Source organism: Oryctolagus cuniculus, chromosome X, assembly GCF_964237555.1.
Source record: "Oryctolagus cuniculus chromosome X, mOryCun1.1, whole genome shotgun sequence".
Lineage (NCBI taxonomy): Eukaryota > Metazoa > Chordata > Mammalia > Lagomorpha > Leporidae > Oryctolagus > Oryctolagus cuniculus.
The window spans coordinates 52,538,560-52,553,636 of record NC_091453.1 but is presented as its reverse complement, the minus strand read 5'-3'; the positions used below and the strand labels follow the sequence as shown (position 1 = coordinate 52,553,636).

Sequence of the window (15,077 nt, the reverse complement as noted above, 5' to 3'; positions counted from 1 at the left end):
AGACAGAGATCAGTGGAACCTAGATCAGAGTCCAGAAATAAACTCAACACTTATAGTTAATTTATTTTACATAAGGGGGCCAAGACCATTCAACAGGGGGAAAGCACAAAGTTTTCAACAAATGATGCTGGAACAACCAGATATCAACATGCAACAGGATGGAGTTGGCCCCTTTATCTCACACCATGTACAAAAATTAACTCAGATCAAAGATCCAAATGTAAAAGCTAAAGCTATAAAACCCTTAGAAGAAAACATAGATGTGAGATTTCGTGACCTTTTAGATTATATAAGCAACAAAAGAAAAAATAGATAAATCAGACTTCATCAAAAAGCTTTTATGTTTCAAAGGATACCATCAAGAAAGCACAAAGATAACACACAGAATGAGGGTAAATATTTTCAAGTTATATATCTGGTAAGAGAATTATATCTGGAATATATGAAGAACTCTTACAGCACAATGTTCTAAAAACAATACAGTTTTTAAAATGGGCAAAGGAGGGCCGGCGCCGCGCCTCACTAGGCTAATCTTCCACCTAGCGGCGCCAGCACACCGGTTCTAGTCCCGGTCGGGGCGCCGGATTCTGTCCCGGTTGCTCCTCTTCCAGGCCAGCTCTCTGCTGTGGCCAGGGAGTGCAGTGGAGGATGGCCCAAGTCCTTGGGCCCTGCACCCCATGGGAGACCAGGATAAGTACCTGACTCCTGCCTTTGGATCGGTGCTGTGCGCCAGCCACAGCGCGCCGGCCGCGGCGGCCATTGGAGGGTGAACCAACGGCAAAGGAAGACCTTTCTCTCTGTCTCTCTCTCTCACTGTGCACTCTGCCTGTCAAAAAAAAAATGGGTAAAGGATTAAGACAGACACTGCTCTAAAGAAGATATACAAATGATCAAAAAAGCATTTGAAAAGATAGTCAACTTAAATAGTCATCAGGGAAATGCAAGTCAAAACTGCAATGAAAAAAACACTACAATAAAATACTACTTTACATCCACTAGAATGGCTATTATTAATTAAAACTAAAACAGAAAATAAATGTTGGCAAAGAAGTGCAATAATTAGAAGCCTCAAACATTGTTGGTAGAAATGTCAAATGGTGCAGCCATTCTGGCTATTTCTCAGAAGATTAAACATAGAGTTACCTTAACCTAGCAGTTCTCCTAGGTATATGTACCCACAAAAATTGAAAACGTGTCCATACAAAAACTTGCATGTGAATGTCTATAACAGTATTATTCACGTCAATCCAGTAGTGGACATAACCCATTTATCTATCAAGAGGTGAGTGGTTAAACAAATTATAGTCTATTTATGCAGCAGAATATTATTTGGCCTTTAAAAGGAAGTACTGATACACGCTACAACATGCATGACCTTGAAAACTTTATGCTAAGTAAAAGAAGCCAGACACAAAAGACTGCATATTATAATTCTACTTGTATGAAAGATCAAAACTAGACAAATCGAGACAGAAAGTAGATTAGTGGTTGCTAGGGGCTGGGTGTTGGAGGGTGGTAGGAATAAGGAGTGGCTGCTAATGGGTACAGGATTTCCTTGGGGAGCGATGAAAGTGTTCTAAAATTCATTGTGGTGGTGGCTGCACAACTCTGTGGCCATACGAAAAGGTATTGAATTGTGCACTTTAAATGAAGGAATTATATGGTGTGTGAATATCAATAATTGTTCTAAAAATATTTTGTACTGGGAACTACAGCCACTGATGACCACTGCAGATTTTGAAGTCAGATAACTGTCAGTTGCTTCTAAGAGGCTGAAAAAAGATAATGGAGAAAAAGGCTTTGGATTTGGTGGCCCCAGAGGTCTCTCTCTACCTTAAGAGAGCAGTTTCAAGACAGCAGTAAGATCAAAACTGAATTGCAAGGATATATAGGCTCCAGAGTTTAGCAGTGCTGAGAAGTAGAGAGGGAGCTGGGCATCTTGTCACCTAAAGGGATGGGTAGGAAGGGAGAGATTGAAGATGAAAGAGAAGAAAGAACTCCTTATGATGCTTGATCCTTCACAGGGAAGAGAACCAAGAGCCTAGATGGAGAAATTTTCATGATGAGGAGAAGGGATATGAGGGAAGGCATTTAACAAACAGATAGTGGAAGCTACTCATTACACATAGCTTCAGCTGGTTCAGCCAACTATGAGGCAGAAAGCGTTTGATCTACACAGATACACATCATACTTGTACACAGAAGTTATCGCTGAGGAGGGAGTAGAGATAGAGAAAGGGGAATTTTTCACTGTTGTGTGGCTCCTGGTTTCAGCCTGGTCCAGCCCAAGCTGTTGCAAGCATTTGAAGAGTGAACCAGTGGATAGAAGGTCTCTCTCATTCTTTCCTTCTGACTCTCTGCCTTTCAAATACAATGAAAATAACTAGATAAAGTTATTTAAAATTTATGGAAAAATTAAGTTTCCTTTAGTGCAAATTTTTTTTTGAAATCCATATATATGAGGGGTTTTAAAACTGTTTATGAAAAATGCATATCATAAAAAGCCTATGCATGGATTTCAAAAAATTTGCACTAAATTAAAGTTAGAGTTTAATTCCATTTTTCCATAAACTTTTTGAAGTTCCTTCGTATTCTCCAAAAGGAGTAGTAAAGCAAGCCAAAGATAGGCTGGTGGGCTTTGAAAATGGAAACGGGGCAGAAGGGAAAGGGTCTAGGGAATGGGAGTTAAAATGACATTAAAGAGCAAGTACGGTAAGAATCATGGAGAGATAGAAAGTTGTAGAAAACAAGAAATAATTCAGGCCGGCGCCGCGGCTCACTAGGCTAATCCTCCGCCTTGCGGCGCCGGCACACCGGGTTCTAGTCCCGGTCGGGGCACCGGATTCTGTCCCGGTTGCCCCCCTTCCAGGCCAGCTCTCTGCTGTGGCCAGGGAGTGCAGTGGAGAATGGCCCAAGTCCTTGGGCCCTGCACCCCATGGGAGACCAGGAGAAGCACCTGGCTCCTGCTTTCGGATCAGCGCGGTGCGCCGGCCGCAGCGCACCGGCTGCGCCGGCCGTTGGAGGGTGAACCAACGGCAAAGGAAGACCTTTCTCTCTGTCTCTCTCACTGTCCACTCGGCCTGTCAAAAAAAAAAAAGTAATTCAGAGTTCAGGGTCCCAGAAATAAAACACTTCCAAGTGCTTCCTTCCCCAAAGTGTGGCCAGGCCTCAGAGAAACTTAAGTGAAGTACAGGTGGATATCACTGTTGCAGATAAGGTGAAGAAACTATGATGCCAGAGAATCAACAGAAAGGATAGGTCTCCTTCATTCAATACAACAAATCCAACCTTGTATAGAGTAGGCATTCAGATAAAATGTGTTGGATGGGTATATGAATAAATGAAATGAATGAATGAACTGAGGCACTTATCGCAGCTTTTTGGATTTTTTTCCCCCGTCTTCTTCCCCTCTTGGGTAGCTCCTTGGTTCTTGCTTATTTCTGTATCTCTAGTGCCCAGCATAGGGAATACTGGGTGCTTGAATCAAGGTCTGAGTGAGTGAATGAATACCAAACTGCAGAGAATGATGACAAGAAAAGGGAGAGACAGAAAAATTGTGAACCAGGAGCTAAAATCTTCAAGGGAAATGGAAGAATACAGATAAGATGGAAGGTCTACAGATAAGAACTTGGATAGTATTTGAATAGTATAAGTAAATAAGGAGGCTGTCAGTATTGTGGCATAGCAGGTAAAGCCACCACCTGCAGTGCTGGCATCCCATATGGGCGTTGGTTCTTGTCCTGGCTGCTCCACTTCCAATCCAGCTCTGTGCTAATACGCCTGAGAAAGCAGTGGAAGATGGCCCAAGGGCTTGGGAGATCCAGATGAAGCTCCTGGTTCCTGGCTTCAACCTGGCCCAGCCCTGGCCATTTCGACCATTTGGAGAGTGAACCAGCTGATAAAATATCTTACTTTCGGGGCCAGCGCTGTGGCGCAGCGGGTTAACGCCCTGGCCTGAAGCGCTGGCATCCCAAATGGGTGCCAGTTCTAGTCCCGGCTGCTCCACTTCCCATCCAGCTCTCTGATATGGCCTGGGATAGCAGTGGAAGATGGTCCAAGTCCTTGGGCCCCTGCACCTGCTCCTGGCTCCTGGCTCCTGGCTTCGGATTGGCGCAGTTCCAGCCATTGCGGCCAACTGGGGAATGAACCATCGGATGGAAGACCTCTCTCTCTGCCTCTCCTCTCTCTGTGTAACTCCAACTCTCAAGTAAAAAAAAAAAAAGAGAGAGAGAGAGAAAGAATATCTTTCTCTCTGTAACTCTGTCTTTCAAATAAAAAAAATAAATCTTTAAAAAAATAAGTAAATAACATTGACTTCAAAAGAGGAGAGACTGATGAGAGGAAAGAATAGTGGATTTGGAAGTGACAATAGGAAAAGAAATATTCCAATTTCTTTTTTTTTTTTTTCCCACCTGGGATTTCTGGAGGAAGGGCATGGTATCATTTCTCTTTTGACCTTTCCCCTCTGCTATGTCACCTAGCCCTCTCAATTTTTTCCAAATTTACCTTACCTTGCTTCCTGTTGTTCTCATGCTTAGAATGCTTGAATAACATCTTTGCCAACCCCTCTGCCTCCAGACTTGATTGCTTTGGTCTTACATGCAACAGAAAAAAAAAAATCACAGTTCAAATACCAGTACTTATCTCATGCTTCTCCAGTGGCTCCCATTTGACTGTCAAATCAAATAAAAACTCCAGTCTTGAACTTAAGAATGTGCACCCTCTAGCCCTCTGTAAACTCTCTTCGATTCCGGTAACTTTGAATTTACACTATTTTCAAAATACTATTTTTCAAAGCTTCTAATTACCTTTTCTCTGTCCATCCAGAGCCCTCTTCATCAGAACTCCTTAAGGACTTGTTTTCCCTGCTTTGCTATCATTAAGACAACTATTCTAGTAACACATGCCTCCCTTTATCCTTTCCTCTTTCCTAATTACCAAGAACTCATTATTATAGGTATATGCTTTTCTCATAGTGTCACTCTGTATTATTCCATCAATTATACTCCAGAAATATCTCCCTAATCTGTCTTCTCTCCATTCTTGCTGTCACTGGTGTGGATTATTGCAAAAGCCCTGTAGTGTATCCTACACTAGAGGATATAGCATCTTTAAAATGGAAATATAATCATGTCCCCAACACACGTGTGCATATACACACACACACAGTGTTTATTTTTTTAAGATTTTGTTTATTTATTTGAAAGGTAGAGTTAGAGAGTGAGAGGGAGAGACAGAAAGGTCTTCCTTCCACTAGTTCACTTCCCAAACGGCTGCAATAACCAGAGCTGCACGGATCCGAAGCCAGGAGCCAGGAGCTTCCTCCTGGTTTCACAATAAGGTGCAGGGGTCCAAGCACTTGGGCCATCCTCCACTGCTTTCCCAGGCCACAGCAGAGGAGCAGCCGGGACTAGAACCGGCACCCATATGGGATGCCAGCACCGCAGGCAGAAGATTAACCTACTGCACCACAATGCCAGCCCCACACAGTATTTAGACATTTCATACCCTTTAGGTAAAAATTCAAATGCTTTGCTGGCATGTGTAGCCCACAGTTACTTCTCTAGCCTCATCCCATCACTCCCTGTTTCAAGCCTGCATGCTGTTACACATGCACTTTCTTCTCGGATCCTAGTCCCCTACCTATAACTTACAACCATCATTGCCTCCGACTCCCCTATATTCACCCCACATGCCTATAAATTTCTACACTTTTTTAAAAAGATTTATTTAAAAGGTAATGTTACAGAGAAGAAGAGGCAGAGGCTGAGAGAGAAGTCTTCCATTTGCTGGTTCACTCCCCAAATGGCTGCAACGGTTAGAGTTGGGCCAGACCAAAGTCAGGAGCCAGGAGCTTCGTCTGGGTCTCCCACATGAGTACAGGGGCCCAAGCACTTGGGCCATCTTCTGCTCCTTTCCCAGGCGCGTTAGCAGGGAGCTGGATCTGAAGGGGAGCAACTGAGACTCTAACTGGTGCCCATATGGGATGCCAGTGCTGCAGGCAGAGGTTTAACATGCTGCGCCACCATGCTGGCCCCTCTCCTATGCTTTTTAAAAACTTTTTATTACAAAAGAATCACAAATTCACAGGAGGTTGCAAAGAAATGTACAGCTCCTCCTCCAGCCTCCCCCAGTGTTGCTGTCTTGCACAAATATAATAAATACAGCATGAAAATCAAGAAATTAACATTGGTACCATCAATAGAGTTAATTCATATTTCAACAGTTATACTCACCCGTGTGTGTGTGTGTGTGTGTGTGTGTTTCTGGCCCTATGCAATTTTATCACATGTAGTCTTGCATAATCACAGTCACAATCAAGATACAGAGCTGTAACATCACCACAAAGCTCCCTCATGCTACCTCTTTATAGCCACACCCATTCCTAACCCTTGGCAATCACTAATCTCTTACCCATCTCTATAGTAATTATTTCACAAATGTTATATAAATGGAATAATGTACAGATTCTTTTGAGATTGGCCTTATTTACCCAGCATAGTTTCCTTGAGATACATCCAAATATTTTGCCCATATCAATAGTTGGTTAAATATTTTGCCCATATCAATAGTTGGTTTTTTCTTATTGATGAGCAATATTCCCATGGTATAGATATACCAGGGTTGTTGTTGTTGTGTTTTTTTTTTTTTTTTTTTTTACTATTTACATCTGAATTGTTTCCGGTTTGGTGGCTACTACAAATAAAACCACTGAGAACATTTATATACAGTTCCTATGAGAAAATAAGTGTTAGTTTCTCTGGAATAAACAGCCCAAGAGTACAATTGCTGGCCTGTATGCTAAATGTATTTTTAGTTTTGACAGGAACTGCTAAGCTATTTTCTAGAGTGGCTATACCACTTGCCACCAGCAAAATCATGTGTGATCTAGTTTCTCTGTATCCTCACCAGGAATTGTTGTTACCATCACCATTTTTCATTTTTAGCCATCTGGAGAGTTGACTCATCATCATTCTCATATTTTAGCACCTAAGTCAAGGATTACCTCTGTAGACCCTTTTCTAACCTCTGGAAAAGTTGGTTCCTCCATCCTCTGTATTTATGATGTTTCAGTGATCATTGCGTTTTCATTATTTATTGACATAGTCTGTATCTTCCCCCTCCATTCTGGGCCATGTGAAGATAGAAGATGTGCCACATTCATCTTTATTCCTGCAGCATCTTGTACAGTTATATGCTGGGCACATAGTGGGCCCTCAGTGAATGTGTGCTAAGTGAGGGAAAGAATGAATGAAAAGAACATTAGTCTTGCTTGCTCCCACCCCCCTTTAAGCTAGAAATCTTTTTAGAACAGACATCACACCTTGCTCAGTGTCTCCCAGCAGCAGTTAATAGGGTGCTCTGTACGTGTAGATGCTCAGTAACTGTCCTCTCAACTGTTCAGGTGCCTTATCTTCCCTCTGCACCCAGGAGATAAGCACATGAAAGAGAGTAGAACCAAATATTCCTATATTAAGGATTATATGTCATAATTGTTATAATAGTCCTAGAATCTCTGCAGTCACTCAATATTTGTATAGATGAGAAATCAAAAGCAAACAGTCCTTTGAGTCAAAGAATGCCTCTGTGGCTGAGCACTGTTCAATGCTTTCAATACCCTGGATACATATGAAGTGGGGAGGGCAGCATTTTATATCCCTGAATTCCTTTTGCAGTTTCAGAAGGATCTGGGCTTTTTCTAGTTTTGCCGCACTGGTGTAATTTGACATGTTGATTATGAAGGGGTCATTAACCTCAACATTTTCGATCACTTTTTGACTCTGTATTTTCTCAACTCTGAAGTATGTTAATTTGCACTTGTTTATATGTCTCTGTAAGAGTTATGCAGGCCCTTGAGGACTGGTATATGTTTTGTCTGGAAAGTAGATTGTAAGCCCCTTGAGAGCAGGGACCTTATAACTCCTAGGAATGCATTCTGGACATTGTCAGTGTTCAATTAATGATAATATTGGAAGTCTGACTAAGGTCATCTGTCAAATTGACATCTTCCTTTTCATTTATAAGGCTTCTAGCTATTGAAAAAAGCAGTTAGGTTGATTTGATAGTATTGAATGATTTTACCTAAAATTATGTGCAGTATTACCCACTATAATTTTGGGTCAGTTGTTACAGTTCCTTGCCCTCTAATACCTTGGTTACATATGTTTTGGAGAGGATTGCATTTTATAACCCTCAAGCTTTTTGCATAATAAAAGATAAGCTGATAACATTTATGCTTTGAAAGCATGGACTTCTCACTCCCAGCCCCCACTGATAACTAGCTGATAAACTCTTAAGTATTGTCACAATCTTAATAACTATCCAATGTTTATGACTTATTTTCCCAGTTTTTAAAATGGAATAAGTATACACAATTCCCCATGGCTGTTGACACTTACTTAATATTAATATTTCAGGGAAGTATGAGTTATAAAACAGAAGAACAAATTTGCTTATTGGTGAGGGGGATTTTTTGGACCAAGTTTATTCGTTTATAATGTACATACAGTCTAATTCATCCTTTTTGAGTGGAAAGTGTGATGAGTTTTAGAGTGTGGCTTTTTTTCCTTAACTATTTGCTGATTCAGCTTTACCTCCAACAAACCTCACAGCCACTATGACTGGACCAAACTGACCAATCTTTTTCTGACATTTTGTATCCTTTCTCTTATCTACAGTGTACTGAAGGAGGCATACCAAGCCTTTAATCCCAAAGCAGTGGTCTTGCAGTTGGGAGCTGATACCATAGCTGGTGATCCCATGTGTTCCTTTAACATGACTCCGGTGGGAATTGGCAAGTGTCTTAAGTATGTCCTTCAGTGGCAATTGGCAACACTCATTTTGGGAGGAGGTGAGTACAAAGGAAGGTCACTAGGAGAATTTGTTGACCTTCTTCCACATTTTGTCCACTGATGGTTGAGAAAAACTTGGCTTCCTTAGTTTGGATAATGCTAACCTGCTTGTGGCCTAGGAGCCTGAGTTAATGAAATCTACTACCTCCACAGATGAGCAGGGAGGGAGTAATCTGACACACTTCCTCAGCTTCGCATGTGCCTTGACTCCTTGGCACTCTGAAGTCTCGATTCCTGAAGCAAAAGTCCTTTGTCTTAATAATTGTCTTTTGGAAGTATACCACTGAAATTCTAACTCTATTCATATAAATAGTAAACAAATGAATTAATTAAATAGATAAGCTGAATTCAGTAATCACTCTTCCCCCCACACCTAAAAGCATGAATTTGTTATAATGAAGCAAAATGGAGAGATCCAAAGAGTCTCTTTGGCATTCTTGCCTTCAGTGTGTTCTGTTATTTGTATAACTTAACCAACAAAAATCTGGGTTTATTCAATGGAAGTATTTGTACATTTGAGAAAAAGAGCTTCCACAAACTCAACCACCTTTGAAGATGCCTTGTTTACAATCTGTCTACCTACCTGGCATAATCTTTATTTCACTGGATGACTGGATTGTTATGTTAAAATAATATGATCAAGCAGGTTGAGCTTAATGTGCATGTGTTAGGGAAGAAGTAAGTCTGTTGCTTTGTTAACCTGTTATAAAAACCAAATTAGGGGAAATCATAGGGAAGCCTTATGTAGATGAATGAGCATTCAACAAAAATATACAAGCCTGGTCTTCCCCCTCACAAACAAACACCCTCACACTCAAACCCTAGAGAGATCAAAATTAAAGGCACTTACAAGAGACAACCTCTTATGAAAAGCTGGCAAGATATATATTAACTTCAATCCAAGAAAAAGATTAAATTAATAAGTACTATGTAACATATTATTTTCCTTGACAGCACTAAGGATGCTGCTTATGATTCAGGTACAGCTAGGAAGGCAAAAGACCTTTCTACAACATGTGTCTGGCTGACTTTTTTCTACACTACAGCCTTTATTCAAAGAGCCTGTTAGCATTTTCTAAACTCTTTTTGCTTTCTTAGCTCAAAGTTCTGGCTTTTGAATATACTCATATAAGCCTTCTTATACAATATATATATTGCTGGAAATGCTTGTGCATAAATGGACTGTTTTCAAATCTAATCATATTATATGTGTGCTAGAGACAGCTTATTAAGCAAAATCTACAGTTTTGAAATGAAACAATAATTTCAAATAAGTCTCTTATAAATTCAGAATTTGTTTGAAGTAATACCTGTTCTGTTTACCTGAAAGTTTCAGCCCCCATTAATACACAGACAATTAACAGAGATATACTTCAGAAGCTCAACATCTCTGGCCTTTCATATAGTAGACAAGCGTAAGAAAAGGTTGACCAGATATCCCAGTTTATACTTGTTATCCCAGTGTGATGATTAATGGTGTTCTCTTTGAAAGTGTACCATTTTGGACAATAATTTATATAGTCGTCCTACCCAAAATAAACCAGATTCTATTTCCCTTAGGCTGCGCTGGGGTAAGGAAATCATCCCATTGTACCCTTACACTCTTGGAATTTAGCTAACGGCCAATGTTCTAATGCTTGCATGGCAGAGCACATCTACTCAGCACAAAAATATGCTGATTATTAGCCAGTGTAGTATGGCTGCTGGGTGACTGTGACAGGACCTGACGAGATAGGGCAGAGCATCAATCAGCAGTCCTTTCCTCGGCTCACTCTCTTTGATCTCTGCCACCAAGGCCTATGTTTTGTGGCAAAAAGGAATGCTGATATTAAAAGAAGGAAGTCTGTGTCTGTCAGCACTTTCCTTTTCTCTTTCCTGGATGCTTTTAGAGCCAGATCTTCCGATGGTAAAATACAAATCACACCCAGCAGTCACTTTATAAAACTGTTGCAAAATGCATCACAGAAACCTTCACACTGTGGAGTTCACCTCCAGAGATCCAAGTTCCAGGGATCTCAGTCTTGCCAAAGTCTCTTGGTGAAACTGAGTAGCTTAGATTCCTCAGGTACATAATTGTTGGCAGATGAGAGCCTGTTTAATATTTGTTGCCCTTGGATTTCCCAGTTCCACACTGCATGAACTGATTGGCCCACCAAAGTTAGCCTACTAGGTGGTTTAATAATGTCATAAAGGGATGGTTAGATGAAATTCTGCAAGTTGGAGTTGTCTTCTTAGCCCTTTTATTAAAACATTTTTCTCTCCTTCCTTACCCCCTTCCCTCTCCTGCTGTTTTGTGACTATTCTTTCCTAACTCCACACTTCTTGATGGAGACAGGAGGCTACAACCTTGCCAACACAGCTCGTTGTTGGACATACTTGACCGGGGTCATCCTAGGGAAAACACTATCCTCTGAGATCCCAGATCATGAGGTAAGTAAGGCTCTGACAAGTCCTCTCTTCTTTAAGGGGAAGAGCTGAGTCATTCCACCTAATCAAAATCACGTCCTCACCACTCAATACCGTTTTGTTGAGAGACACTTCAGTAACAATAACACACTGTCTTGGCAGAATAGTGGACTCTTGTTCCAAAATATCCAAGACCTTCTGCCTTTTTTTTTACAAGAGATCTCAAAGGCCAACCAACTTTAATTTCTCAATTAATTACAGAGACTGTGGGAAGGGGGTCACCTGTTCACACAAAGAACTCTTTGGAATATGTGCATATTTTCATCCTCTAGCCCCCAAAAAGGAAGGAGCTATTTTTAAAACACGTTAGCTAGGTTTTTGTCTATTTTCTTACAAGTCCCATAGGTGGTATGTAGCACATGCTCTTTGGTGGTAGTCCTGGTCTCTCAACTTTCTTTTACTGATGTAAAATTTAAGAAACATATAATCACTACAAAGACAGGTGTGGCATTTTTCCAGCAATTAGTGGCACACAGAGGTTGGGGCAGGACCATCCAAAATGTGAAGCCTGTCATTTTTGCTCTTGTCATTTTCTTTAGTCATACAAGATGAGCTTCATGCTCTCTAAAGCCAAGATGTCTGTTTTCGTTTTCCCAAAATAAGTTAATGGAAAGCTATATGAGACCCTTCTATTCCTACCTACTCCCAGCCTTGGCAGGAAGCATGTTATCACAGATCAGGATGTATAGCTACAGGCCTTGGACTGTGTGACTTCAAATAACAAACCGGTACTTGCAGCCCCACCTTCTCAAGCTATTTCCCAAGGATTAGGGATGGTACTTTGGTTATCACGTTATGATTTCTGCCAGATTGTAGAAGCTGTGTACTTGGGAGAATTATGCTTTTTAAAGTTACTATTACTTTTTAAAAATTAGAAACAACTTAAACTAATTTCCTTCCAATTTTCTCCTAATACCACGGGCGAGGTATAATAAAATTTATCTCAGAAAACCCATTCAATATGTCTAGAACACAAATAGAAGGCACACTATAATTTGAGACAATTTGCTGGTGTCAGGGTTAATAGAAGTCTCTCTTCTTGACTTGACTTACATTTATTCAGTATTTGGAGGCTTAATGAAATATAAAGGTAAGTGCTGTGAACAAATGTAATCGCTCTTATTGCTGTGGGAATATCTCAGATTGCATTGTAATTTAAAGCACTGGGACTTTAAAAACTGATCAGGTTATGTCAGAAAGGGGTTTTAAGCTGTGAAAGCCTGAAATGAGAGTGAGTGTTCTATTCCTAAGATGCCAAAGGCTAATCCAAAGATTCACTTGTGTTAAAAGATTGATAACATTTTAATAAAGGTGAATACTGCTCTGGCACCTGGAGAAGCTGTGTGCCTGAATGCATGTGAGTTTAGCCTTATGGGTCAGAATGTTTTGTGTTTGTACTGAAATAGTCTGCAAGATTAAGTGAGATAAAATGTATGTCAAGCACCTAACACACAGATGCTGGCACCTAATGAGCACTTTGGAAATGCAACTTCTTTCCTTCCTTCTTGCATGCTCCTCTCTTATTCTCAGACACTTTTGAGTATGTCATTCATAAATTTGTGCAAACTCTTTGTGAATCCCTTCTGTCATATCTTTCTGGTATAAAGATGTGAGTCATCCAAGAAGGAACAAAGAAGAAAATTGAAATGACAGTCTTCCAGGTACAATATGATAACATTTTAATGAAAATTGCCAGAAATAGACTATGCAGTATAAAGGCATATTTAAGTTTTGTGTCATAATACACAGTTGCACACAAATAACCTTGTGGGCCTCTGAAATCAGATCAACAAATGGTAGTTCAAAAATTATTTGCTGAGCACCCACTGTGTGCCAGACACTGTGCTGGGTGTTTTTGGAAGAAACAGAGACAATAAGATTTCATCCCTGCCTCAAGCAGTTGGACAGAAAGGGTGGTGTCAGTGCTGGAGAGATATACAAATACATACAGTTATAATACAGAACAGAATAAGAACCATAAGACCATAGGAACAGTGACTATGGAGATATGCATCAAATATAAAGGGGAAACAAAGGAGTTCACAAAATACCTTGCCATTCAGGAGCAGAAAATGTAATTGAGAAATCTAGCTACTGGAAAGTCAAGATATTGCAGCAGTCAGCTGCAGCCTAGATGACCTCCTCACGGTCTCCACCCTCAGTCATGGCCTTGTGTTATTCCATCCCCGAGGATGAAAATCCTCCTCTTTTAGATGCCCAATCCCCACTTCTCTACTGTCTTGCTAGGTTTAGCTTCAAGACTTGTGACTTTTGAAAACCCTCATCAAAATATACCAAGGTGCCTTGAGCTCCTCCTTCACATTTATTTATTCCTTCATACATTTAACAAACACTCATTGGGCCCTTACAACTTGTGAAGCCCTATTCAGGCCTGAATTCAGAAATACAAAGATGAACAAGATAAACTTGGTGATCTCAACACTCTCATCATTTAATAAAGATGATAAAACATTGTGCTCAAATTCAGGGTAGATGTGGGGCATAGGAGAAAGGTTTCAACAAGACTTTGAACCAAACCTTAGAGGTTGATTGGGAATTTCCTAGGTGAAAATTAGAGGAAGACATCCTAGGCAGAGGAAACAGATTGTAAAAGGCCTGATGCCTCAGGAAACCAATGAGAAATTTCCTATGTGTAGAACATAGGTTGTATGAGAGAGTAGGAAGAATTAAGGTTTGAATGGAAAATGGGGCATATTATGAAAATCCTTAAATGCTGCACTAAAGAGCTTACACTTTTTCTATGAAAATAGATGAGCTTTGATTTGAGAAAGCTCAGCAGGCAGAGTGTGGAAGATGGATTGCAAAGGGGAGAAACTTGAGAAAAGTAGACCTGTTAAGAGATTCAAATATGTACTCCTGTAACACATATAGCCTGTAGCATTCATTTGATTATTTGTGTTTTGGTTTTCTGCATTCCCTCTCAGTAGTTAGGATAGTATTAAGCACCTACCTAGTTGATGTCCATTCACTGAATGAACAACTGAATAAATGAGTGAACAACAAGTGTCTACATTCACACTGAGAAACTTCTATTTTTAAGATGAAAGAATTGGAAACATAATCTAACCTTTCTCTAGAACACAATTTAACCCCACTAGCAACTTCCTATTCTTTGCAAGAAGTACCAGCTATTCCAGCTATAGGAAACAGGTGTATCCATGGGAAAACGCTATATTACCAATGCAAGGAAGGAAGTTGGGAAGGGAAGTCCAGCATAAATATTATGAGTGACTGGGGATGAGACTTCAAGCATGGCCCTCATGAGATACAAAACCACTGATGCCATAAAGCCAATGATGCCATAAAACCAGTTATCAGGGAGTTAGTCTCAGTCCAGCAATTGGGGAGTCAGGTTGGTCAGCCAAGCATGGAGTAAGGAAGCAGCCCCAGCTGAAAGAAGAGTTTTGATCCCAGCTGGGAAAGCTGAGAGGAATGAAGCCTATGTATGCCCAGGTATCTCAACCATAGAGAAAGCCCAAAGGTGAACTGGGTTCATAAAAAGACCAATTACATGGATAATTTAGTGAACCACCTGGACAATTCTGTATAAGAATGTTCTGGGGGCTGGCGTTGCAGCACAGCAAGTTAAGCCACCATTTGCAACATTGGGATCCCATTATCAGAGTGCCAGTTGGCGCTCTAGTTGTTCTGCTTGTGATCAGCTTCCTGATAATGCACCTGGCAAAGCAGTGGGTAATGGCTTATGTGCTTGAGTCTCTGCCACCCACATGGTAGACC

The 15,077-nt window shown here is 40.6% G+C and overlaps 1 protein-coding gene across 4 annotated transcripts in view; it reads left to right on the top strand.

Moving 5' to 3' along the window:
• The window catches only part of HDAC8 (histone deacetylase 8), a 256,056-nt gene that overhangs the window by 104,240 nt on the left and 136,739 nt on the right, over positions 1-15,077 (top strand). For all 4 annotated transcript variants that reach the window (XM_017349748.3, XM_008272803.4, XM_008272804.4 and 1 more), the window contains exons 8-9: positions 8,679-8,851; positions 11,188-11,282. In XM_017349748.3, the coding sequence (XP_017205237.1) occupies positions 8,679-8,851; positions 11,188-11,282 (268 nt within the window). The remainder of the gene's footprint in view (positions 1-8,678; positions 8,852-11,187; positions 11,283-15,077) is intronic.